We start from the raw sequence: 21,284 nt of genomic DNA, 5'->3' as shown, positions 1-21,284 counted from the left end.
GCCCGCTGGGCGGGCCCAGGATCTGGAGGTGTGTGGGGGGGACCCGGGATCAAGGTTTCTCCTCCGAAAGGAGCAAAAAGGACGGGGCGGGCGGGGCAGCCAGGCCCCCACAGTGGGCCAGTCCTGAGACTGCCTTGGGGGCTCTATCAGGGCGCGGCCTTTGACCCCAGGGCAGGCAGGTGCTGCAGGAACAGGGAATTCCCACTGCACCAATACAATACCCAATACTCCCGACCTTGGGGCTCCCAGCCCTGGACCTGGGGAGCGGCTGGAGGAAGGGGGTGGGGCTCTGCTGGGATGGGGCTCGGAGACCTCAGCCCTGGTGCCCCTGGCCTTCCTGGGGCCACTTCTCCAGCCTACAGCTCAGAGCACCGCTGGTCCCGCCCTCTGATCGATGGGGGAGGGGTGCTCCTCGGCCCCCGGGGAGAGGGCTCCTGAGAAGCAGGGAGGAGCAGGGACCCCGGTCTCAGCAGGGCTCAGCAGGGGCCTCCTGGCTCCCTGTGCCCCCACGCAGCTCTGACGCACGTTGGCAGGTAGAGAGAGTGGCCTGAGAGCCACTGTCGGGCCAGGTCCACAGCAGGAGCTGGGGAGGCTCAGGACGGGAGTCACTCCCACAGCCTCCAGGCCTTTGCCTACACCCCGCATCCTGGATGGGCAGAGTCCACCCTGGACAGGGCCCATGCCAGGCTGGGGGCTGTTGCAGGGCCCTGTCTTCTCTGAGGCTTCTGCTGGTGCCTGGCTCCCCCAGCTGTGTCTGCACCTCCAGCGATGTCCAGGCATCTCTTAGCAGAAAGGGGCGCGGGGGGAGCAGGAGGCAAGGTGAGTGAATACACTCGCCCCCAAATACAGCCAAAGGGAACTGAGCCGTCCTTGGGGTCTTACCTGGCGCCCAACCGTTACCCACCCCGCCTCCACCCACTTTCTGCACCTCTGGGCCCCCACCTCTCCAGCCAAAAGCACAGCCTCCAGCCCCTCAAACCCTGAGGGAGGGGCGCTCCCAGCCCGCAGGCCAGACCTTAGGGGCCTGGGGGCAGTGGTGTAGTGCGGGGCACACATCCCCGCCTCCTCCCCCACTCCTGCGGTTCCTAGCTTCCTGTTTGTGATAAGAATCAGCAGCCTGCCCCAGAGAGGGTGGCCCTCTTTCCAACCCCCTTCTGCCCCCCTTTCCTTTCCCAGGTCCCCCGCTACCCACTAGTGGAAACACGGGTGGGTTTCAGGCCAGCTGAGCTGGAGCCCATGCCCCCCGGTCTGCCAGGGGTCCCCAGGCTCCTGCCTCATCCCTTCCACCTGGGCTCCCCTGGCTCGGGCCCCCGAGCACCAGAGGGCCACCCTGCCCTGCCTGAAGCCAGCCCCCCGCCTGCTCATGCCACCTGCCCCCCGCCTCCTCATGCCACCTGCCCCCCGCCTCCTCATGCCACCCCGGCCTGTCCCCCCGCCTGCTCATGCCACCTGCCCCCTGCCTCCTCATGCCACCTGCCCCCCGCCTGCTCATGCCACCTGCCCCCCCGCCTCCTCATGCCACCTGCCCCCCGCCTTCTCATGCCACCCTGGCCTGTCCCCCCGCCTCCTCATGCCACCTGCCCCCTGCCTCCTCATGCCACCTGCCCCCTGCCTCCTCATGCCACCTGCCGCCCGCCTCCTCATGCCACCCCGGCCTGTCCCCCCGCCTCCTCATGCCACCTGCCCCCCGCCTCCTCATGCCACCCCGGCCTGTCCCCCCGCCTCCTCATGCCACCCTGGCCTGTCCCCCCGCCTCCTCATGCCACCTGCCCCCTGCCTCCTCATGCCACCTGCCCCCTGCCTCCTCATGCCACCTGCCGCCCGCCTCCTCATGCCACCCCGGCCTGTCCCCCCGCCTCCTCATGCCGCCCCGGCCTGTCGCGCACAGCGCTTTTCGCTGTCACCTTCTGATGGCTGAATCAGCGAAGTGGGTGGCGGGGTGAGGATGGGATTGTGGACGCCCAGAGGGGAGGAGCAGGTGTCAGGGATGTTTCCAGGGGACAGGAGCCCAGCAGGGAGCCAACAGGAGGCCTGCTGGGTAAGCCAGGGGCAGGCCAGTGGGGTCTTGGACTTAGGGTCTCCCCTACCCAGGGCCCAGGCTCCAGGCGCCCCAGCAGCAAAGCAGACATGGGGGTCGCCTTGTGCGAGAACCAGAGGCTGTCCACCCTCCATGGGTCACTGAGTAGATGTCAGGGTTCTGGGAGAAGGCCTGTGGGGCTGGGGGTGGGGGAAGCCCCCAGACCCTGCTATGAGGTATCTCTACTGCCCACCTCCAGAGTGGCTGACCTGGCTCAGACCTGCTCGGAGCTGGGGGCCTGGGGTTGACCCTTGTGGCTTGGCCTGAGCCTTTCCCTTCGTGGAGAGAGACTCCTGCCCCCCTTCCCCACCCCCGCGTGTGCCTACTTCTCCCTGTTCCTGGTGGGATTCCCGCAGCTTGAAGGGGCAAGGGCTTCCGGGGGGCAGTCTGGGGTGGGGGTCGGCCCCGCCGTGCCCAGCAAGCAGGCAGAGGCGAGAGGCGACCAGGGCCCGGAGGAGAAGCCCTGCAAGGGAGGCAGTGGTCAGGGCCGGGCTGTGGCCAAGGTGTGGACAGGCCGGGCCGCGGGGTCAGAGGCGGGAGGCCGCCGGCCCTGCTGGTGGCAACAGGCAGCTGGGTGCGCGTGGGTGGCAGCTAGGAGGGGCGGAGGGAGGAAGCGGGCTTCCTGAGGCCTCCCCAGCCCTCAGAGACAGACAGACAGACAGACAGCTGGCAAGAGGCGCCTGGGGACACAGCCACCTCGTAAGTACCTGAGGGGCGGGGAGGAGCCCCGAGGCCCCAGGTCGTTGGATACGGAGGTCTGGGAGGGCGGCCCCGGGAGGGCAAGCAGGAGGGCACCCGGGGGGTCACACGCTGGGTGGGCAGGGGCGCCGACGCTGCTGATGGCCCCGAGGGCGGGCAGGGCACGGCGGGGCGGGGAGGGCAGACAGGCATCCTGCTGTGTCTGCCCCTGCCCACTCAAACCCTGTGGGCGCGGCGACCCCGACACTCCAGCTCAGCTCCGGGCCGGGCCCTGGCCTGGAGGCAGGCCGTGCCCTCGGCGAGGCGCCCGGCTTGTGCCCCCAGCTGTCGCCTCCCCAGGCTCCGCGCTCGCGGGCTCAGTGAGGCCACTTCCTGTGACGGTTACTGTGGGGGATGGGCGGGAGGAAGGCAGCCCCAGCCCCCAGCCCGGGCCCCCAGCCCCCAGCCCGGGCCCCCAGCCCCCAGCCCCCAGCCCGGGCCCCCAGCCCCCAGCCCCCAGCCCGGGCCGGAGACCCCAGAGGCAGGGTCGACCTTGGGTGGAAGGGCCGGCTGCCCCAAGCACACCGGAGGTCCACCTTCTTGTCCAGAGGAGGCCCCTGAAGACCCAGGGGTGTGAGCCCACCCTCCACCCAGAACGGCTGCACGCCGCCCGCCCCCCGGCTGCTGCCCCCTGGCCCCTGCCCCTCCGGGTTCCTCGGGATCCCGTCCTATCTCGGCTCCGTCGTGACCCTTTATCTCGCCCTCGCGCTAACCCCAGGCGGCCACCACCCTACGCCCCTGCAGAGATCCTGGCCTTCCCACAGAGTGACGCTGCTGCTTCCTGGGGAACAACGGAAGACAGCGAGAAGACCCGAGGTGCCCAAGGGCAGAAGGCTGCCCAACAGCCTAGAGGCCAAGCCACATGGCCGTGTGAGCTCCCGGGGACGCCGCCCCCAGCATGGTCCAGGCCCAGGGGCCGCTCCAGAGCAACGCTCCGGCCTCCCCATCGCCCTCATAGTTGCCTTCGGGGGCAGCCATGACCCAGCCTCCGCCAGACCAGGCCCCAGCCAAGAAGCACGTGCGGCTGCAGGAGAGGTGAGACCCTGTCGGGAGGGCCCAGCCGGGCCTGCCTGCCTCCGCTGCCCCTCCAGTGGGACCCCCATGCCTCCCCAAGCAAAGGAAACCAGACTGCTCATTTGCATATCTGTGTCAGCTTTGCGCCTGCGCCCCAAGTCCCAGGCTGGCTTGAGCACCCCTCGAGGGGCCTGGAGCCTCCGGGCCTGGGTGTGGGTCTGAGCTTTAGGGGCCCAGCCAAGAATGGGCAATGGGGGCAGCTGGAGGCAGCAGCTGGGTTTGGAGCCTCCTCGCTGGCCAATGAGGGGCGGGGGTGCCAGGGGCCTGGGCCTCGGGGTCTAGAGGAGACAAGGAGCCTGCCGCCAGTGGTGCCAGGACAGCCGTGACTGAGGCCGACCGCGCCGTCTCTGCTGTAGGCGCGGCTCCAACGTGGCCCTGATGCTGGACGTGCGGTCCCTGGGGGCTGTGGAGCCCATCTGCTCCGTGCGCACGCCCCAGGAGGTCACGCTGCACTTCCTGAGCACGGCCGGGCGCCCCCTCAGCCGGCAGGCCCTGCAGCACCAGCCGCCCAGTCCCACACAGCTGGAGGAGGAGTTCCTGGTGAGAACAAGGGCCCCCCGAGTCACTGCCCTTCTGGATCAGGAGCAGCTGGCAGGCCTGTCCCCGTGGGCCCTTGGGAGACAGAACCCCAGGGGCTCCAGGAAGGAGAAGGCTCCACCCTCTCCCTGCACCCCATCCAGACCCGCCTCCCGATGCCAGGAGGGAATGGGGCCCCTCCACCAGAGAAGTGGGGGAAGGGAGGCCAGGAAGGAGGCCACTGCTCACGCACCTCCTCCCCCACCCCTGCCAGAGGATCCCCTCAAACTTCGTCAGCCCCGAAGACCTGGATATTCCTGGCCATGCCTCTAAGGACCGATATAAGACCATCTTGCCAAGTAAGGACTGCGGTGGGGCTGGGGTGGAGGCGTTCAGAGGGCAAGACATGGCCTCAGCCAGGATGGGGCTGCCCTGCATGGGGCCTCTTCTTTTGACAGAGGGGTGCCCCCGCCTGGCCCTGGCCAGGGAAGGGGGGCAGAAACCATGCCAGCCTGAGGCTAGGCCCGCGCTGTGGCCAGCACTGCTCAGCGTGGCCCCGGGTAGTCAGTGTGTGCTGGTCTGACCCCTGTTTTCCAAATGAGGAAACCGAGTTACAGAGAAGTCCTGTAGCTTGCCTGAGGTCACACAGTCAGGCACACCAACCCCCTTCCTCCTGTTCCTCCCGCCTGGGAAACGGCCCGCACCGTCTGCAGGGGACGAACCCCGTTTGGACGGCTCCTGAGAGATGCTGCGGATCTCAGATGGAGGAGGAGGCGGCAGGCAGGGTTCACGAGGCTGGCAGACCCGGGTCAGCACCTCCTGTATTCGGAGGCACGCACGGGGCCCGCTGACCACGAGGCCCGGAAGGTTCTCCTCCCCGCTCCGCGCAGAGCAGCCTTATCTGACCAGCTGCCCCCAGCAGCCCCCAGTCTGGAGGCCGCAGCCCTCTGCCAGCCTGTTAGGGCCCAAGGAAGGGGCAGGGGCAGCCTGCTCTGGGCCCTGAGGTGCCCTCTGCCCGGACCAGCTGGCCCCTGGGAGCCAGGGTCTTCATTGGGCCTGGACTGGAGCTGGAGAAAGGCCCCCTTAGAGGCTGACTCAAGGGGTCGGGCGGGCATGGGATGGAGCCTGAGTTCCAGTAGGGTCATTCAGGAGAAGCTCTTCCTCGAACATCTCTCTCTGTTTTTGTTGCCGTGACCCCTCTCCGCCCCTCTCTCACCTTCAGGCTGGAATGCTTAGTAGCTGCCCCCTCCCGCCTGTCCGTCCTGCCACCTCCTGGCACTGCTCTGGCCTCGGCCTCTGCTGCTCAGAAACGCCCTGCGGCCCCCTGCTCTTCGCAGGCACCTTGACAGGCACAGGGCTGTCCTCTTGCCCGCCCTGCATGCGGCTGCTTTGCTGGTTGCCCTTTGACTTCTGCTGGTTTTCACTTCTAGACCCCCAGAGCCGAGTTTGTCTGGGTCGGGCACAGAGCCAGGAGGATGGGGATTACATCAATGCCAACTACATTCGGGTGAGTTGCTGGCAGGGAAGGGGGTGCTGTGTCCAGAGACACCCCCACCCCAGGACACCTCCCAGTGCAGCGGGGCACCTGGTGTCCTGGCTCCAACCCCATGAGCTCCTGGAACAGGCCAGGACGCCAGGATGCACACAGCAGACGTCAGGTGCTGGAAGGAAGACCCCAGTCTCCTTTGCCCCTGGTCCCCCACACCTGCCAGCCTCTCCACGGAGAGTGGCGCTGGCCGCCCCAGCCCAAGACTCCCAGGTCTGCAGCCCAGTGAGGCATTTGGCCAGTTCCCTCCCCTCTGCCTTTGCTACTCCAGGCGGCCCCTCCTTCTTGGAGGCAGCTTAAGTCAAGGAATCAAGGAACCGGAGGCCGGGAGGCCAGGTGGACTCCTCGCCTAGACTTGTCTCCAGTGCCCAGCCTCCAGCCTCCAGCCTGCAGGGTGGGAGGCGGCAGGCGCAGACGTGAGCCCTCTGGTGGCTCTGAGTGGGTGGGACAGTGGCCGGGAGCGGAGGTGAACAGCCCGCATCAGCCACCTAATGCGGAAAAACTGACTCTTTTGAAAAGACCCTGATGCTGGAAAAGATTGAAGGTGGGAGGAGCAGGGGACGACAGAGGGTGAGGTGGTTGTATGGCATGATTGACTCCATGGACGTGAGTTTGAGTAAGCGCCAGGGGTTGGGAATGGACAGGAAGGCCTGGCGTGCTGTGGTCCATGGGGTTGCAAAGAGTCAGATACGAACTGAACTGAACTGAGGGCCTGGGGGTGAAGCGCGGGCCAGTGAATGGTCTGGATCCCCCATCCCCTGAGGAGTAGGAGGATTCTGAGGGGGAGAAAAAGGGCTGGCAGGGGTGTGCTACGCCTCGCTGCTGACTCCACAAAGTAGTATGTCAAAGGGCAACGGTTTTCCCCGCCTTTGGTGCTAGTAGAAGGCAGAGGAAGGAAGGGACCATTCACGGAGGCCCAGGAAGACTGAACGCAACACGCTGTCGAGTCTGACCCACACCCACGCGTCCCTGACGCGTGTGTCCCGGCCACCCCAGGCCCGCGCTCTGCTGGCTGTCCCGGCCAGCACGGGGCTCCCGGTGCGTGCGTCCCTGACGTGAGTGTCCGGGCCGCCCCGGGCCCGCGTTCACCGCCTGCCTCCCCGCCTACAGGGCTACGGCGGGCAGGATAAGGCCTACATTGCCACCCAGGGCCCCATGCCCAACACGGTGTCGGACTTCTGGGAGATGGTGTGGCAGGAAGAGGCGCCCCTCATCGTCATGCTCACGCAGCTCCGAGAGGGCAAGGAGGTGGGGCGGCTCCAGGCTGGGCCCCCGGGGGCTGAGGACACCTGTCAGTCCCTGAGTCACAGGGCACGGAGGCCACCCCAGCCAGAAGCCAGGGCGGGGGGAGGCAGGTGTCAAGCCCACCGGGGGGGCAGGGAGATGCCTTGGGGGGCCCTGATCCAGCCGATAGACCCCAGCCCCTGACTCCCAGCTCCCCCTGCCCAGAAGTGCGTCCACTACTGGCCCACAGAGGAGGAGGCCTACGGGCGCTTCCGCATCCGCGTCCAGGACGTGCGGGAGTGCCCGGAGTACACCGTGCGGACGCTCACCATCCAGGTACCCGGGGCCGCGGGGGCCGGGCCACCCGTCTCTGGAGGTCCCCTGGGAGTCTCGGGTTTGCTCAGGGAGACCTGCCTGAACCCACGCCTGCAGAGCTGCTTGGGCCCGGAAGAGGGACGCGGGTGCCGTCCTGGGGCCCCCCCAGGCCGGCAGGGCAGGTGCCACCATTCCTGTGGGAAGCAGGGCGGGCCCTGGAGTCACTGCTGGAGGGCGACCGGCAGTTTGATGAGAGGCTTAACAACACATGAAGCCTAAGCCCCCGTCACTGGAGGCGCCTTCCGCTCTCCAAAGCGGCTTTCTGGCCTCCGAGCATCACAGCCCTGTGCATGAGGCTAAGGGACACGTCCGCAGGCCTGTGCTGGAGGGAGGCAGGGCCGGGACCTGAACGCGGGTCTCTGCTGCCCCTTCCTCACGCCCTGCCCCCGCCCAGCACCAGGAGCAGGCCTGTGCTGGAGGGAGGCAGGGCCGGGACCTGAACGCGGGTCTCTGCTGCCCCTTCCTCACGCCCTGCCCCCGCCCAGCACCAGGAGCAGCGCCGGGCCCTGAAGCACATTCTCTTCTCGGCCTGGCCCGACCACCAGACCCCAGAGTCGGCGGGGCCCCTGCTGCGCCTGGTGGCCGAGGTGGAGGACAGCCCAGAGACTGCGGCCCGCTCTGGGCCCATCGTGGTCCACTGCAGGTATGGGCCCCTCAGAGGGGCTCCTAGGGGAGCGGGGGCTGGCCCGGGCCTTACTCACACCGGGATCTCCAGCTCATCCAGCAAGTGCAGAACACGGACGTGTGAGCCGGGCACCCAGGCACAGTCCAGAGAGGCAGCTCCCGCTCCGCGGGAGGACACAAACCTGCTCCCTGCCACCAGGGCGCGTTTATGCATTCCCCAAATGTTCACTCAACGCCCGTTATTGCCAGGCGCAGAGTTCGATGCTAAGGAGACAGTGTGAACAAGACCGTTTGGTTACTGCCCAGTTTTACGGTCTGCAGACAAAACGAACAGGATGCAGCGTGATGAAGCGTGACGGGGGTGTTGGGGGCACAGAACCAAGCCGCCCCCACCAGACTTTGGCCAGAAACGGTCTTCCAGGAGGAAGGACCTCTAGGCCAAACTAAGACTTGGAAGGTGAAGGAGGAGCAGGGAGCACCCCAGTGGGTGGGGCTGCAGCTCCTGAGGCCTGACGGAGGCTGGGCACAGTCAGGGCGCGGGCCCGGGACGTGCGGGCGGACTTGAGAGTCTGGAGGGTAAGAGCAGGCGTGCGGATGAGGGGCCTCACGGGACAGGCCCAGAGACCCGGGTGTGCCGCTGAAGAGCCCCGGGGCCTGGGGCTAAGAGGCGGGCGGACGGAGGGGTGAGGCAAGAACAAAGACAGGCAGAGCGTTCGGGAGGCCCGTCCTCAGGAGCTCACGTGGCCGCAAGCACAGGCAGGGGGCTGTGGACCCTCCACAGGTGCAGCCGGCGGATGCTGGGGGTCAGGGGTTCACGCAGGAGGGGAGGCTTCCTGAAGAAGGGAGGAGGGCAGAGCGGAGTAGGGGGAGAGGACTCGGGGCAGGACGGGCAGGCGACGGGCGAGCGGCACCGTCAGAGGGCATTGGCGCATCCGGAGGCGTGGCCGATGCCCTCCCCGCCCGCCTGCCCCCTGTGACTGCCCTTCCCTGGACCCCTGTACCCAGCGCAGGGATCGGCCGGACTGGCTGCTTCATCGCCACCCGCATCGGCTGCCAACAGCTGAAGGCCCGAGGGGAGGTGGACATCCTGGGTATCGTGTGCCAGCTGCGGCTGGACAGGTGGGTGCTTGGCTAAGCGGGGTGAGGACATGGTGGGCGGCCCTATGCCTCCTGGAGGCCCTTAGGCTCTGGGCATTTCCTGTGGGAGAAAACGGGCCCATTGGGCTTCAAGAGCTTCGCACCTTACACCCAGGCCAGAATCTCCATCTGGAGTTTAGCTGGGGGATGCTACAGCTAAATAGGACACTCTACTAAACAGGGTCACCTGAGCTTTCGGTCTGTTTTGTTTCTTGTCTCCATTTTTCCAAATACCTTTCTCAGGGGGGAAAGTGGGGAGACAGTGGACGGTTGGTTCTGGAAACAAGACAGCCACAGGCAACTGCAAAAGTTCACTGATGTAGAGACAAGAGACAGGGTCCACCCCCGAGCGTCTCTGTGTCTCCCGGGCCCCCACTTCTTTACCCAGAGAGACAGTGGCCCCCTCCCCGGAGAGCTGCTATGAGGAATGAGTTTACCAATGGGAAAGCACTGGGAACACGAGATCTGGGGAATCACTATTTCTAAGACCTCTGCCACGTGGGGCCCTCCTCCCAGGTGGGGAAGGCAGGGGCAGTGGGGGGAGTCCCAGTCTGCCACAGAGAGGACGCCCCTGGGAGGAGGCGCCACAGGCCTTCGGGAGGGTCAGGCTGTCCCCACCCACCTCAGCTCAAGGCTGTGCGTCTCTGCCTGCAGGGGAGGCATGATCCAGACGGCAGAGCAGTACCAGTTCCTGCACCACACCCTGGCCTTGTTCGCCGCCCAGCTGCCGGAGGAGCCCAGCCCCTGACCTGGAGCCCTCCCTGCCCGGGGCCGCTTCCCCGGGCCTGGGGAAAGGGGGCCTCACGACCTGGGGAATCCCCAGGGGCCTATCTGGGGTCCCGGAAGCTGGCCAGTGAGGACGAGGCCAGACACTGGCTCTTGAGCACTAGCCACTGCCCCCTGCCCCCAGTGGACACAGGGGCGACCCCCATGTGAGAGCCTCGGTCTCCTCCTCGGACATGGATCTGGTGTTGCTGCCACTAGGGCAGAGCAACCTGAGGGTGCCCAGAAGCTGCTCCAGCTGCACCCCCTTCCTGGGGCTGGCAAGAAAGTGACCCCAAGATCATACCCATCCCGGGTATGTTCTCGGTCCAGCCCGAGAACAGGCCGATGGCCGGAGTTGGCAAAAGCCTGGTGCTGCCTTGGCTATGTCCTCAGCATCCTGCTAGGGACTCTGCCTCCTCACCCCACATCAGAGGCCAGACACCCCCAAGAGAGCAAAACCCAGACCAGCCCCGTGCCCACACTGGGGTCTGGTGAACAGGCTACAGAAATGACCAGACCAAACAGTTAAAGTCTCTAGAAGAAGGAAAGTGTGGGAACACCTCCTGGGGTCCAGACTGCTGCCCCTGCCTCTGTACCTGCCAGCCACCCACCCCAGCCACTCCCATGGGAGACCCTGCGTCCTCAGCCTGCCTGCCAGCCTCAGAAGGGACGTGAGTGCCCAGGAAGAACACAAGAACTGAGCAAGGAGCTGAGAGCACTGCCTGACTCCAGATAAGAGCCCCGCCATGCCCTTCTCCCTGCAGAGCACACCTGGACCGCACGCCTCCATTTTCCACCAGCATCCTGGATTAAAGCACCTATGTGGGCCAGGGGCTCAGGCTGAACAGGGTCCGCCACAGTTTACCCTAGAGAGCGAACTGCCCTCCACGTCTCTCGTCAGCACGAGTCCAGGGCCCCCCAGGTCTAGTCTCAGGGCTGACCACCACCTGGGAGTGAACTCACTCCTCCTGAAGCTTTCCTGCCTTCAAGAGGCACTCCCGCTGCCCATGGAACTCAGACACCCCCCCCCCAGGAGGAAAGCTGCTACGTGGCGGCGGGTCCCCCTTCCTGGGTGCTGCTGCCCCAACCCTGTCCAGACACGAGGACAGGCCGTGGAGAATAACAGGTGGGGAAATAAAGGCTTCTTCTTGTCCTCAGGCCTCCGGGGCCCCTTCACAGCAGTTAGGGTAAGAATCCACAGAGCAGGGACAGGCGGCCGCTCTTTACCCCGGAACGTGCACTTTCACAGCCCTTCCAGCGACACGGGGAACAGCAACCCTGGCGTGGGCTTGTCGGGGGGCGGGGGAGACAGAGGTGTTTCTTGGGAGCTAGAGAGGAACTTACCAAGAGCAGGGACTAGAAAGGCCATGTAACCGCTCGGGACGTTCCGCAGGCCGAGACCCTGCGATCCCACCATTCTGGCAACTGATCATGGGGTCATCTTGGGAGGGTTTGGCAGGTATGGTTGCTATTTGAAAGTTTACGCACCTTTGATTAAGCGCATGGACGCACATGAACACACATGGAGGTCAAACGCTCAGATGCAGCCAAGGCGGGTGGCAGCTGGGGGCCTCGGGGACAGCAGCACCCCGGCAGGCCGCCACCCCCACCGGCGGCTCTCCTGAGCCCAACTATGGCTTTTACCCAGTACAGGCCAACGTTTCCATTTACCACAAACCTGCCTCACGGAAACCGCCTGGCAGGATCTTCTCTGTCTAGTATGCAGTGGTCCTAGTAAAAGCCTCTCTGGGCCAGAGGCTTATAAGCATGGGGTTCTGGTACATCGTGGTTGACAAAGCGCTCACAGGCGGCTGTTCCTCTCCGCGGGTACCCTCTGAGAGATCGGGGCTCGGTACCCGGAGATGCTCAGAGGCCAGGACCCAGGGAACAAAAGATCTCAAAGACCTCCCCCCCGCCCCGCGTCCTGGGAGGCCGCGGACCACCCTCGTCCACCCTGGAAATGCTCCCGCTGGACGGCGCCCTCGCCCACCTCCGACCCACTGCCTGGAAGACCAGACGGGTGCCCGTCAGGACGCGGCAGCTCGCGAAGGGGAAAAGCAACCGGAGCTCCTTTCCCCAGGCCCCCCCTCGCGCCCGCGGGACCGGCGCGCCCCGCCCAATGCTCCGCGGCTCGGCCCGCCGGCCTGGCGCGGAGGAGCGCGCTCGCTCGGGGGCGAGCAGGGCCGCCGGCCGCGCGGGCGGAGCCGGAGGACGGCGGCGAGGAGGACGGCGGCCGGGCGGGGGGAGGACGCGCCGAGGCCACACCCATCGGCGCGCCGATCCCGGCAGCGAGTCGTCGGCCACCGCGCGCTCCTGCCGAGCCTCCGCCCGCACCGAGCCCGGAGCCGGGCCGCACCGGGGAGGGCCGCTCCGGCCGCAGCGCGAGGGCACCAGGGGCGGCGGGGGGCCGGCACCAGGCGCGGCCGGCGCAGCGACCATGATCGCTTTGTTCAACAAGCTGCTGGACTGGTTCAAGGCCCTGTTCTGGAAGGAGGAGATGGAGCTCACGCTGGTCGGGCTGCAGTACTCCGGCAAGACCACCTTCGTCAACGTGATCGCGGTACGGCCGCCGGCCCCGAGCCCCCGCCGCGCCGGGCTGAGCGGGTCCCCGCCCGGCGTGGAGGCCCGGGGCCTACCACGGCCCCGGGGCCCCGGCGGCGCACGCCCGGGCCGGGATGGCACCAAGGGCGCGGGGGGCGGGGGACAGGGGACGCGGCCCAGGCCCGGGACTGGCGGCTCCGAGGGTGTCACGAGGCCCGAGGGACCGCCGCCCGCGGAGAGGGCCCTCCTTCCGCACCGCAGCCGGGCGCATGACGGGGCGAAAGTGCAGGGCCTGCTGCGGGGAGGGTCGCGAGATGCGATGCCCTGCGGCTTGGGCAGGGGGCCCGGCGGCCCAAGCCCCACCCCGGGGGGTTAACCCCGCCTGGCCGGAAGGGGAAACCCCAGCGCTATTGATGGTGCGGGGGAGAGGGATGCTCTGGGGGGAGTGGAATCCGCCCGGGCCCAGGGCTCCAGCCCAGACGCCTCCTCTAAGGGAACCTCTGCCCAGCTGGAGGTCCGGGGGGGATGGACGGCACCCCGAGGAGCTCGGAGGCCCCGCCTGGCCCGGAAGTTGCAGAGGAGGTGGGGACCCAGAGGATGGGGTGGAGCTGGGGGGGGCAGGTCCACTCTGGGGACAGAGGGGAGAGTGGCTCCGGGACCCGGGTGGGGGAGTGTGAGCCTTTCACTGTCAGGGCGGTGGTGGGGAAGGAGTTAAAATGTGTCTCAGAAAAGGGGAAGACAAGCTGAACTGCAGTGGAGGCCGCGGCCTGGCGGCGTTTGTGCGTTTGTGAGCCTGCTGCGCTGGGCCCCGTGGGGCTGAGGGAGGCTTGGGCAGGGCTTGGCTTGTCCCCTGCCTGGGTTTTCTGAGAACCGTGGACCGGGCGTGCATGAGATGGGTCAACAGAGAAGTGTGACCGCCGGCCTGGGTACCTCCCCTGCCAGTTCTGCACACCCCCGAAGAGAAGGGTGGAGGGAGGCTGGGGTTAGATTCCCCACAACGGTGTGTTTGGGCACTGGCTCCCTTTCCTAAACGTGTTTGTGATGTCCTCTGCCCAGGGGCTCCTGGCCGCTCACCCAGCAGGACGAGCTCGTGGGGCCCAGGCTGGGTTTGTTGGCAGGATGGTGTCTGGGCTCCTGTCTGTCCAGGCTCTGGCCCTCCGAGGGAGACCCCTGGTTAGAACTGGCGTTGACTTGGGCTCAGGCTCCAGGAGCAGGGGCCAGGTGCCTGGCTGAGAGATGACCATGGTGGGGCCGGGAGGGGCCGGTTGCCGCTGCTCTCGTGGCTCAGCCTGGGCGTCACCTCTGGTCCCCAGGGACGCACTCCTCCTGGAGCGGCTACAAAGCCGTGTTCCCAGTTGGGATCTGCAGGCACCCAGGTGGTGCTTCTGTGTCCTGGTCGTGTCCAGAGAGCAGGAGGCTCTGGCAGGTCAGAACGGAATCCCAGAGTCACAGATTCCACCACCAGGGTCAGGAGTGTCTGAGGTGCACAGGGAGGCTGCCCCCCGCCCCCCGCCACACCTTCCTCATCACGACATGAAGTGTGCCACCTCAGCTCGCACAGCCCCAAAGTGCAGCCTCAATTTCCCTAGAAAGAGGCTTCCCAGGAACACCCATCCTTGTGGGGCCCAGTGGGAGCGCCCACGTCTGGGCGAGTCCAGAGTTCTCAGGTCCTCTGGGGCCATACCCGGGTATGATCTCAGTGGAGTGTCTTTCAGAAAGAAACAAAGAGTCTGGACTCTGGGCTTTGCCCTTGTGCCCACCACTGACCTTCTGAATCCCGCTGGCGGCCTCTTCATTTGGCCTTTCTTTGTCTCAGCTTTTCCCCGTTTGTTTTTTCTGCTCACTCTATGAGTCTGACTGTAGATAGAAATTGAGTTTATGTGTCAGCTGCTCAGCCGGCTAATGTGAGCTGGGCAGCGTCATTGAGAGACTTGCAGTGCTCCTGAGAGACTTCCGGTGCTCATGAGAACCCAAACCTCAGCTTCCCAAGCTCTGAAAAGGCTGTGCTGCCTGCAAGTAGGAGGTGTTTTGCCCAGGGGAAACTAGAGGACAAATATTTTCAAATACTTTAAAGTGTGAATGACTGTCCAATGGAAGAACTGATCTTGGGGTGATGGATTTTTGACTCAAAGAACTTTGGAGTGCTGTAGCTAACCCAGGAAGGATGAGCTAGAGGGGATTCAAGTCTGAGGGGGTGCTCCACTAGACAACTTTAGGGTTCCTGCTGACCTTGAAGGAGGAGCTTGTGAGATCTGAGGCCTTAGCCGGGAAATGAAGTTGTGACTGGTTCCAGCTTAGCTCTGATTCACTGCTGACCTGGAAATCCCGGGGCAGGGAGCCTACCTCCCTGAGGGTCCTCCTGGCACCCTCCTCTGCCAGGCTGGGCTTTTTATTTCTACGAGAGCCTGTGGGTGTTCTGGTCGCCAGGGAGCAATGATGGTTCCTCATGTATGGAAACCATTTCCAAGCTCTTTGTGAGCCCTCTTGGCCGCTTTCTAGGAAACCAAACCCCTCTGCCCCATTTCACAGAAGGAAACGTCAAGGCCCAGAGAGGTCAAAGGTCTTGTCCAAGCTCCTCCATTAAGAGTGGTAAATGAGAAGTGGGCTTCCCTTCCTCAGTCTCCGTGTTCCTAGCCGCTCGGGGTGAGGGTGCGCCCCCCCCACCCTGCCGGGGTTTGCAGAGGTTAACCGCACATGCTTCTCCCTCCTCAGCCAAGAGCGAAGCTGCCTCCTCAAGGCGCTCCCTTTTCCTCGAGTTTCCTCACTTTTAGAGGCTCTTGGACCCTTTTGATATCTGACAGAAACCAGAGACCCTTTCGCCAGTGTGCGCAGGCACGTTGTGCTCTCTCAGGGTCTCTGAAGCCCCTCGATCGCCTCATCCCTAGCATGCGTCTTGGGCGGCCCCTGCTCGTGTCCGAGGGCCTTGATGACTCCTGAAGATGAACGGGAATCTGTCTGTCTCACTCAGCTGGGGCCCCGGGGACTTGGTTCCTGCTTGCAGGCTCTGAGCAAGAAGCCACCATGTCCCCACTGTGGCCAGTGACCAGGGTCCTTGGCCGCTCGGTGTGGCCAGAGGCAAGTGACTCCTGCCACCTGCCACAGAAGGTGGCATCACAGAGGAGCAAAGCTGTCCCCTCAGGTTCAAGGTTAAGGACACCGCATCGCCTTCAGCCTGTGTCCGAGGGGGAGCAGAGGCGTCCTATACCTGAACGTGGAGACGGCCTTGGGCGGAGTTTGGTCCAGCCTTGTAGTCTGGCTTAGAGGCCTGTGGCTAGTTTAGAACAATCTAGAGATCATGGAGACAGTTTAGAGGGGAGAAGTGAGAATTGTTAGAATCTGAAACTGTGTTATGGGAAATGGAGTTAGTCCCCAAGGAGCTCTAGGTCTGGCAAGGTCCCACGGAGGACCACCCATCCTACAAATGGGTACAGTACAAAGAAGCCCAGAAATGGCTTGCTGTGCATTGCATGTGGGGTGTGGCTGACGTACCCACCCGGATTTGACATGAGCGTTCACTGCCTTGTGCAAGTGTGAATCTTGACTGTTTACCCCACCTGCTCCACCAGAGGATAAATGGGGAGGGGGCGGGGCGGGGCGGGGCGGGGCGGGGGGACCTCAGGACGGACTATCTCCATGCAGGCTGAGCCACTTCCTGAGCCCTCTTTGTCGCAGGAGAGCCCGACTGCAAGATGGATGCTGGGCTTGGTCAGGGCCCCGTTTTGCCTGAAGGCAGGGGTGGGGGGGGGATTTGGGACCCGCCGGGGACCCCCTCCTGGCCTGGAGGGGCTGCTGGGGTGGGGTGGAGGCAGGAGAGGCTCCCCACTGCCTGGCCGTGGCCACAGGGGACCACCCATTGGCACCTGCCATTTTGGCCCCTTTCCCAATTCTGACTCTCCCTTCCAGTCAGGACAGTTCAACGAGGACATGATCCCCACTGTGGGCTTCAACATGCGCAAGATCACCAAGGGGAACGTGACCATCAAGGTGCGCGCGGGCCAGGGGAGCAGCCAGGGGACTCTCTTAGTGAACATAAAATAACCCTGGCGCCTACGGCCGAGGATCCCAGGACAGACGGGAGCTGGGGGGGCCTGGGGGCCGGGGAACCGGCGGCGGAAGAGCCCTGGGAGGGCGGGGGGAAGCCCGCCGCTGACACCGCACCCTCTCTCCAGCTCTGGGACATCGGGGGACAGCCCCGCTTCCGGAGCATGTGGGAGCGCTACTGCCGCGGAGTGAGCGCCATCGTGTGAGTGCGCGGGACGGGCCCTGGCCGGCGGCGTGAGCCCCTGTTGCCGCTTTGGCTTCGCCTTTGCTCGGACGGACCCTCTGGACGCCAGCAGTCCAGCCTGAGAGTCGGATCACCGCCGCCTCGTGCGGAAGCCTCCGCGTGTACCTCCCCCGACTCAGACTCACCTGTGTCCTGAATTTTATGTGATTTAGTGGTTCATTCCCTCACTTTTTTTTTTTTTTTCCTTTTTCCCTTTATTTTCTCTTTCATTGTTGGCGCACCACACATCTTGCAGGACTTCCGTTCCCTAAGCCCGGCCCTTGGCAGTGGAGGCCTAACCACTAGAGTGCCAGGGAATTCCCTCCCTTGCTTTTAAAAAATAGCAACAACCACACATATATATGTGCCCAAATAAAAGGTCGTTTAGCTTTCACTGTTGTTGATTTTTAAATTTTTATACAATTTTAAAGATAATACTCCATTTACAGTTACGCCAAAATATTGGCTCTATCCCGTATGTTGTAAAGTACATCGTTGTGGCCTATCTTACACCCTGTAACCTGATTTTTTATTATTATTATTTTTTTAAGTTTTTTGGCCATGTGGTATGCGGGATCTTAGTTCCTGGACCAGGGATAGAACCGGTACCCCCTGCAGTGGAAGCTCCCAGTCCTAACCACCGGGACCACCAGGGAACTTCCCAATCTGATTTCTTTAAAAGCATGTTGAGCATAAAGTCTGTTGGAGCCTCCTTTGCAGTTTTCTACCCCCTTGTCTAGTCCTCCTGTGAGAACATAAGAGGGTCACTCTTGGAAGGACTCGGGTCTCATCTCACAGGACCCCGTGTTGCCGAGCGAGCAGCAGCCTCTCCGGGGTCTGTCGGGGGCGGAACGCGGGCAGGCCCCCCCCCCACCCCCGCGGCCCCTGCAGGTTGTCCCATCGGAGCCCCTTCCTGAGCCCTCCCAGGTGGCAGCTCCCACCCCCACCCCGGCCTGTGGGGTCAACTGCATCCCCACCTGCCGTCCCCCAGGTACATGGTGGATGCCGCTGACCAAGAGAAGATTGAGGCCTCCAAGAATGAGCTCCACAACCTACTGGACAAGCCCCAGCTGCAGGGCATCCCGGTCAGCCCCGCGTGGAGTGGGCGGGCGGGCCCGGCTTTGCGCGGGTGGGGCGGTATGGGGGCCCCTGGGCCCAACTCCTCCAGGGCGGCCGGGCCGCGGCAGCCCTGGTCCGAGCCCTGTCCTCTCTTCGTGGCAGGTGCTCGTCCTGGGGAACAAGCGAGACCTCCCCGGGGCGCTGGATGAGAAGGAGCTGATCGAGAAAATGTGAGTGGGCCCCGCCCCTGCCCCGGCGCGGAGCAGGGGGCTCGCGCGCTCCCGGCACCCGCCGCGCGGTGGCGCCCGCGGGCCCTCCCCTCGCGCTCCTCCCCGCCCCTCCCCCCGCCTCCCCCGTCCCAAGTCCCCTGCCTGCCCCAAGCCCCCAGTCCCCGAGGCGGCAGCTTCAGGAGACTGTGTGGTCCCCGCAGGAACCTGTCTGCCATCCAGGACCGAGAGATCTGCTGCTATTCCATCTCCTGCAAAGAGAAGGACAACATCGGTGGGTGTGGGGGGTCCGCGGGGCGGGGCAGGAGGGGAGGCCCCGGGCTACCCGGGTGGGACCGGAGGCAAGAAGCCCCCGCCCTGCGTCCACTGGTGTGCGGTCTTGGGCGAGCCCCCCGGGGCTCCGTCTCTGTCTCCTGCGCGGCTCGGAGCGGGTCTGACATCGGAACCGGGCTTGTGCCGCCCGTGGGGTGACCCCAGCTGCAGCCCCCTCGCCCCCGGTGTGCGCTCTCCCCAGGAGAAGCAGCCCCGAAGCCCTGTAACCTGCTCCCTTGTCCCCCAGACATCACTCTACAGTGGCTTATCCAGCACTCAAAGTCGCGGAGGAGCTGAGACCGCGGCCGCGCCTCGGACCAGGGACCGCCTCCCAGCCTGAAGCCGAGCTCCCCCTCCCCCTGCGGCCCCCAAGCCCACCCTCCCTACTCCGTGCGGGGAGGGTCCTCCGGGGCCCCAGAGCCCCGTTCTGCTGAGGTTTGAACTCCTGATTCGACTGTAAATAAATGGCTCCCGCCCGCTCCCTAACCTCCCCTCCCCGCTCCGCTTTCCGTCCCCGCCCCTCTCCGCTCCCCTTTCCTACACTCTGTTATTGTCCTGTGTGTACAGTATATATATGTATATATATTTTAATTTTTTAATTTAAGCAAAGACTAAAATCAACCATTGGATGCTGCAGGGCCCAGCCAGGATCAGGGAGGGGGCGGTGGAGAAAGCAGGAGGGAGCCTCGGGGTCGGCTGGGGCCGGTCCGCCCGGAAGGGCACCAGCCTGGCAGAGGCGGCCGTCCCGAGCCTCGTCTGTCCCCGCAGTGTTTGGGTGTCACAGGCAGACGGGAGCCTTCAGGGACCCCCCTCTCGGCCCCAGCCGGGCGGAGGGCAGGGGCCGCCTCCCAGGTGCCCCCGCCGCCCGCCCTCCCCGCCGGGCCGGCCGGCTTCCAGCTCCTGCCCCTCCTCAGGCCCCTTCCTCCACGGGCCACCTCACTTTCTGTTCTCATTTTGCAGAGTTGCACAAGGAGAGAACTCAGCATGGGGGGTTGGTTCTTTGGATTTTTGTTTTCTGTTGGTTTATTTAATTTAATGATTTGTAAAGTGATGTCCCTCTTCCTTTTTTACACTTTTCTGCTCATATTTAACCTCTGTTTGAAAGATGATTCTTGTAACTGTACATTTTTTTGCCTCCTAACAAGAATAAACGACAATTTTGTGTTGGGGGGTTGCACGATGTGGGTTCTTTGCCCCCGGTGGCCCAGCAGGCTCAGGACTCCAGTTCTCCGCCAGGGTGCACCCAGCCAGCGGGAGGCACGCGCTGGCCCAGACACACAATGGCTCTTTACAGAGCGGCCCCCGCGTGCGGCCCGGCTCCTGCCTGCAGCCGCCTCCTCTGGTCCCCGGCTCTGAGCCGCCAGCGGCCCCGAGAGCGCCGGTGTCACCACCTGCCCGGCCGCGCCTCCGCGCGGAATGCCGTGCGCAGTGCGTTCAGGGCTCCGCCTGCAGCCCGAGCGGGCGGAGCCAGTGAAGGGCCCTGGGGCGGGCAGCGCCGGGCGTGCGGAGCCCGCAGCCGACCCGCTCCGCCGCTGGTGTCGGGGCTGCTGGTTTCCCAGGAGAGGCCGCGCCCTCCCTCCTTCCACCAAGACCCCACCACCACCCTACTTCCATAGCACCTCAGAGCCTTGCGCCCGGCTTCTCGAAAATCCTTCCCAAATCGGGGCCATCTTGACCCAGTTTTACCGTAAGCCCCGCCCCACTGGGCTCCCCTCCGCCCAGAAATGGGACGGCCCTACAAGCAGGCTTCATCCATCCTCTGCTGGGAGAAAGCAGCTTCCAGGGTCCTGGGAGGCGGGCCTCCCCTGGTGGCTCTGAGCTCGGTACGTCCTCCGTGCTTTCCCCTGGAGGCTCCTTCCGGTCATCAGAACGGCAGGGAGGAGTGGCCTGCCTGGAGAGGGGCTCCCCACTGCCGCGGAGTTTGATGGAATTTGGCAAATGGAGCCAGATGACTTTGGGGTGCCTTACCAGGTGGCTCAGTGGTAAAGAATCTGCCTGCAATGCAGGAGACTAGATCTTCCTGGGTCGGGAAGATCCCCTGGAGGAGGAAATGGCCACCCATTCCAGTATTCTTGCCTGGAAAGTTCCACGGACAGAGGAGCCTGGCGGGCTGCAATCCAAGCAGGTGCAGAGTCAGACTCAACTGAGCGTGCACGCGCGCTGACCAGCCCCTCAGGAATAGGCAAGGGGGTCCAGGGCTAGGATGGTCCTCCTGGCTTCTCGGTGGCTGGCAATGCCGTGGCCTGGGGCGCTGGGGCAGGACCAGCACCCACGGTCTGGAGAACAGGATGCGGGGATCCGGTGACCTGCCTTTCTGGCCTCCTGTGTCCTCCGAGAAGGGCAGGACTTGAGCTGAGACAGGATGAGCTGCTCACCAGCCAGGAGGCACCCTCCTGCCCAGGGCACACAGCAGGCGCCTATAGGACAGACTGCAGATTCTTGCACCGCGGTGGGGGTGGGGCCCTCTGCCGCCCTGCAGAACTGCACCCCCAGGGGAGGACAGGCGGGAAGGTGCTGGACACTGGGCCTCCTGCCTGGAGCTCTAGGAGTCCTGTCTCAGGCCTCCAGTGACTTCAGACCTCTGTGAGGGGTTTGTCCTGCTTCACTGGGGTCCAGGAACTGCGTCCAGTCTGCCCAAGGGAGGCAATTCTGACTGCAAGTGTGGGGGAGGGTGGGGGGCTCAGTGGGTTGGCCCTTCCCAGCTGGCTGGTATCCCCTAAAAACCCAGCTCAAGTCCACTGCTCGCCACTGCCAACCAGCACCCCCACCCCAGGCCCAGGACCCCTAAGCAACAAATGCAGCTTT

At 64.7% G+C, this 21,284-nt stretch overlaps 3 protein-coding genes across 12 annotated transcripts; 2 read left to right on the top strand and 1 right to left on the bottom strand.

Annotated features, from left to right (window-relative positions):
* Nucleotides 1-224: 224 nt before the first annotated feature.
* Nucleotides 225-3,192, bottom strand: LOC102402898 (vegetative cell wall protein gp1). The gene is made up of 2 exons (XM_025285252.2): nucleotides 2,785-3,192; nucleotides 225-782 (listed from the first exon to the last, which is right to left on the bottom strand). The coding sequence occupies exons 1-2, from the start codon at nucleotides 2,966-2,968 to the stop codon at nucleotides 364-366; spliced, it is 603 nt and encodes a 200-aa protein (XP_025141037.2). The 5' UTR covers nucleotides 2,969-3,192; the 3' UTR covers nucleotides 225-363.
* Nucleotides 2,597-11,229, top strand: PTPN7 (protein tyrosine phosphatase non-receptor type 7). 9 transcript variants are annotated; one of them, XM_044942589.2, is made up of 10 exons: nucleotides 2,597-2,776; nucleotides 3,534-3,850; nucleotides 4,246-4,429; nucleotides 4,680-4,764; nucleotides 5,836-5,912; nucleotides 7,062-7,199; nucleotides 7,401-7,511; nucleotides 7,945-8,193; nucleotides 8,424-8,631; nucleotides 9,180-9,267. In XM_044942589.2, the coding sequence occupies exons 2-9, from the start codon at nucleotides 3,792-3,794 to the stop codon at nucleotides 8,619-8,621; spliced, it is 1,101 nt and encodes a 366-aa protein (XP_044798524.1). In that variant the 5' UTR covers nucleotides 2,597-2,776; nucleotides 3,534-3,791; the 3' UTR covers nucleotides 8,622-8,631; nucleotides 9,180-9,267. The 9 variants fall into 9 exon arrangements, 8 of the variants coding, with proteins under 8 accessions (XP_044798524.1, XP_044798523.1, XP_025141036.1 ...); XR_006550980.2 differs by adding an exon at nucleotides 9,966-9,999 and having other exon boundaries at nucleotides 8,424-9,293; XM_044942587.2 differs by lacking the exon at nucleotides 8,424-8,631 and adding an exon at nucleotides 9,966-11,229 and having other exon boundaries at nucleotides 2,604-2,776; nucleotides 3,580-3,850; nucleotides 9,180-9,293.
* Nucleotides 11,230-12,327: 1,098 nt separating this feature from the next.
* ARL8A (ADP ribosylation factor like GTPase 8A) lies at nucleotides 12,328-19,646 on the top strand. Of its 2 annotated transcripts, none has more exons than XM_025285253.3 (7): nucleotides 12,328-12,636; nucleotides 16,521-16,601; nucleotides 16,787-16,860; nucleotides 17,873-17,966; nucleotides 18,103-18,170; nucleotides 18,371-18,441; nucleotides 18,727-19,646. In XM_025285253.3, the coding sequence occupies exons 1-7, from the start codon at nucleotides 12,514-12,516 to the stop codon at nucleotides 18,774-18,776; spliced, it is 561 nt and encodes a 186-aa protein (XP_025141038.1). In that variant the 5' UTR covers nucleotides 12,328-12,513; the 3' UTR covers nucleotides 18,777-19,646. The 2 variants fall into 2 exon arrangements, with proteins under 2 accessions (XP_025141038.1, XP_044798525.1); XM_044942590.2 differs by lacking the exon at nucleotides 12,328-12,636 and adding an exon at nucleotides 12,820-13,199.
* Nucleotides 19,647-21,284: the final 1,638 nt, after the last annotated feature.

This window comes from Bubalus bubalis, chromosome 5, assembly GCF_019923935.1.
Source record: "Bubalus bubalis isolate 160015118507 breed Murrah chromosome 5, NDDB_SH_1, whole genome shotgun sequence".
NCBI classification, from domain to species: Eukaryota; Metazoa; Chordata; class Mammalia; order Artiodactyla; family Bovidae; genus Bubalus; species Bubalus bubalis.
The sequence above is the reverse complement of the archived record's forward strand: the minus strand, read 5'-3'. Positions and strand labels throughout refer to the sequence as shown.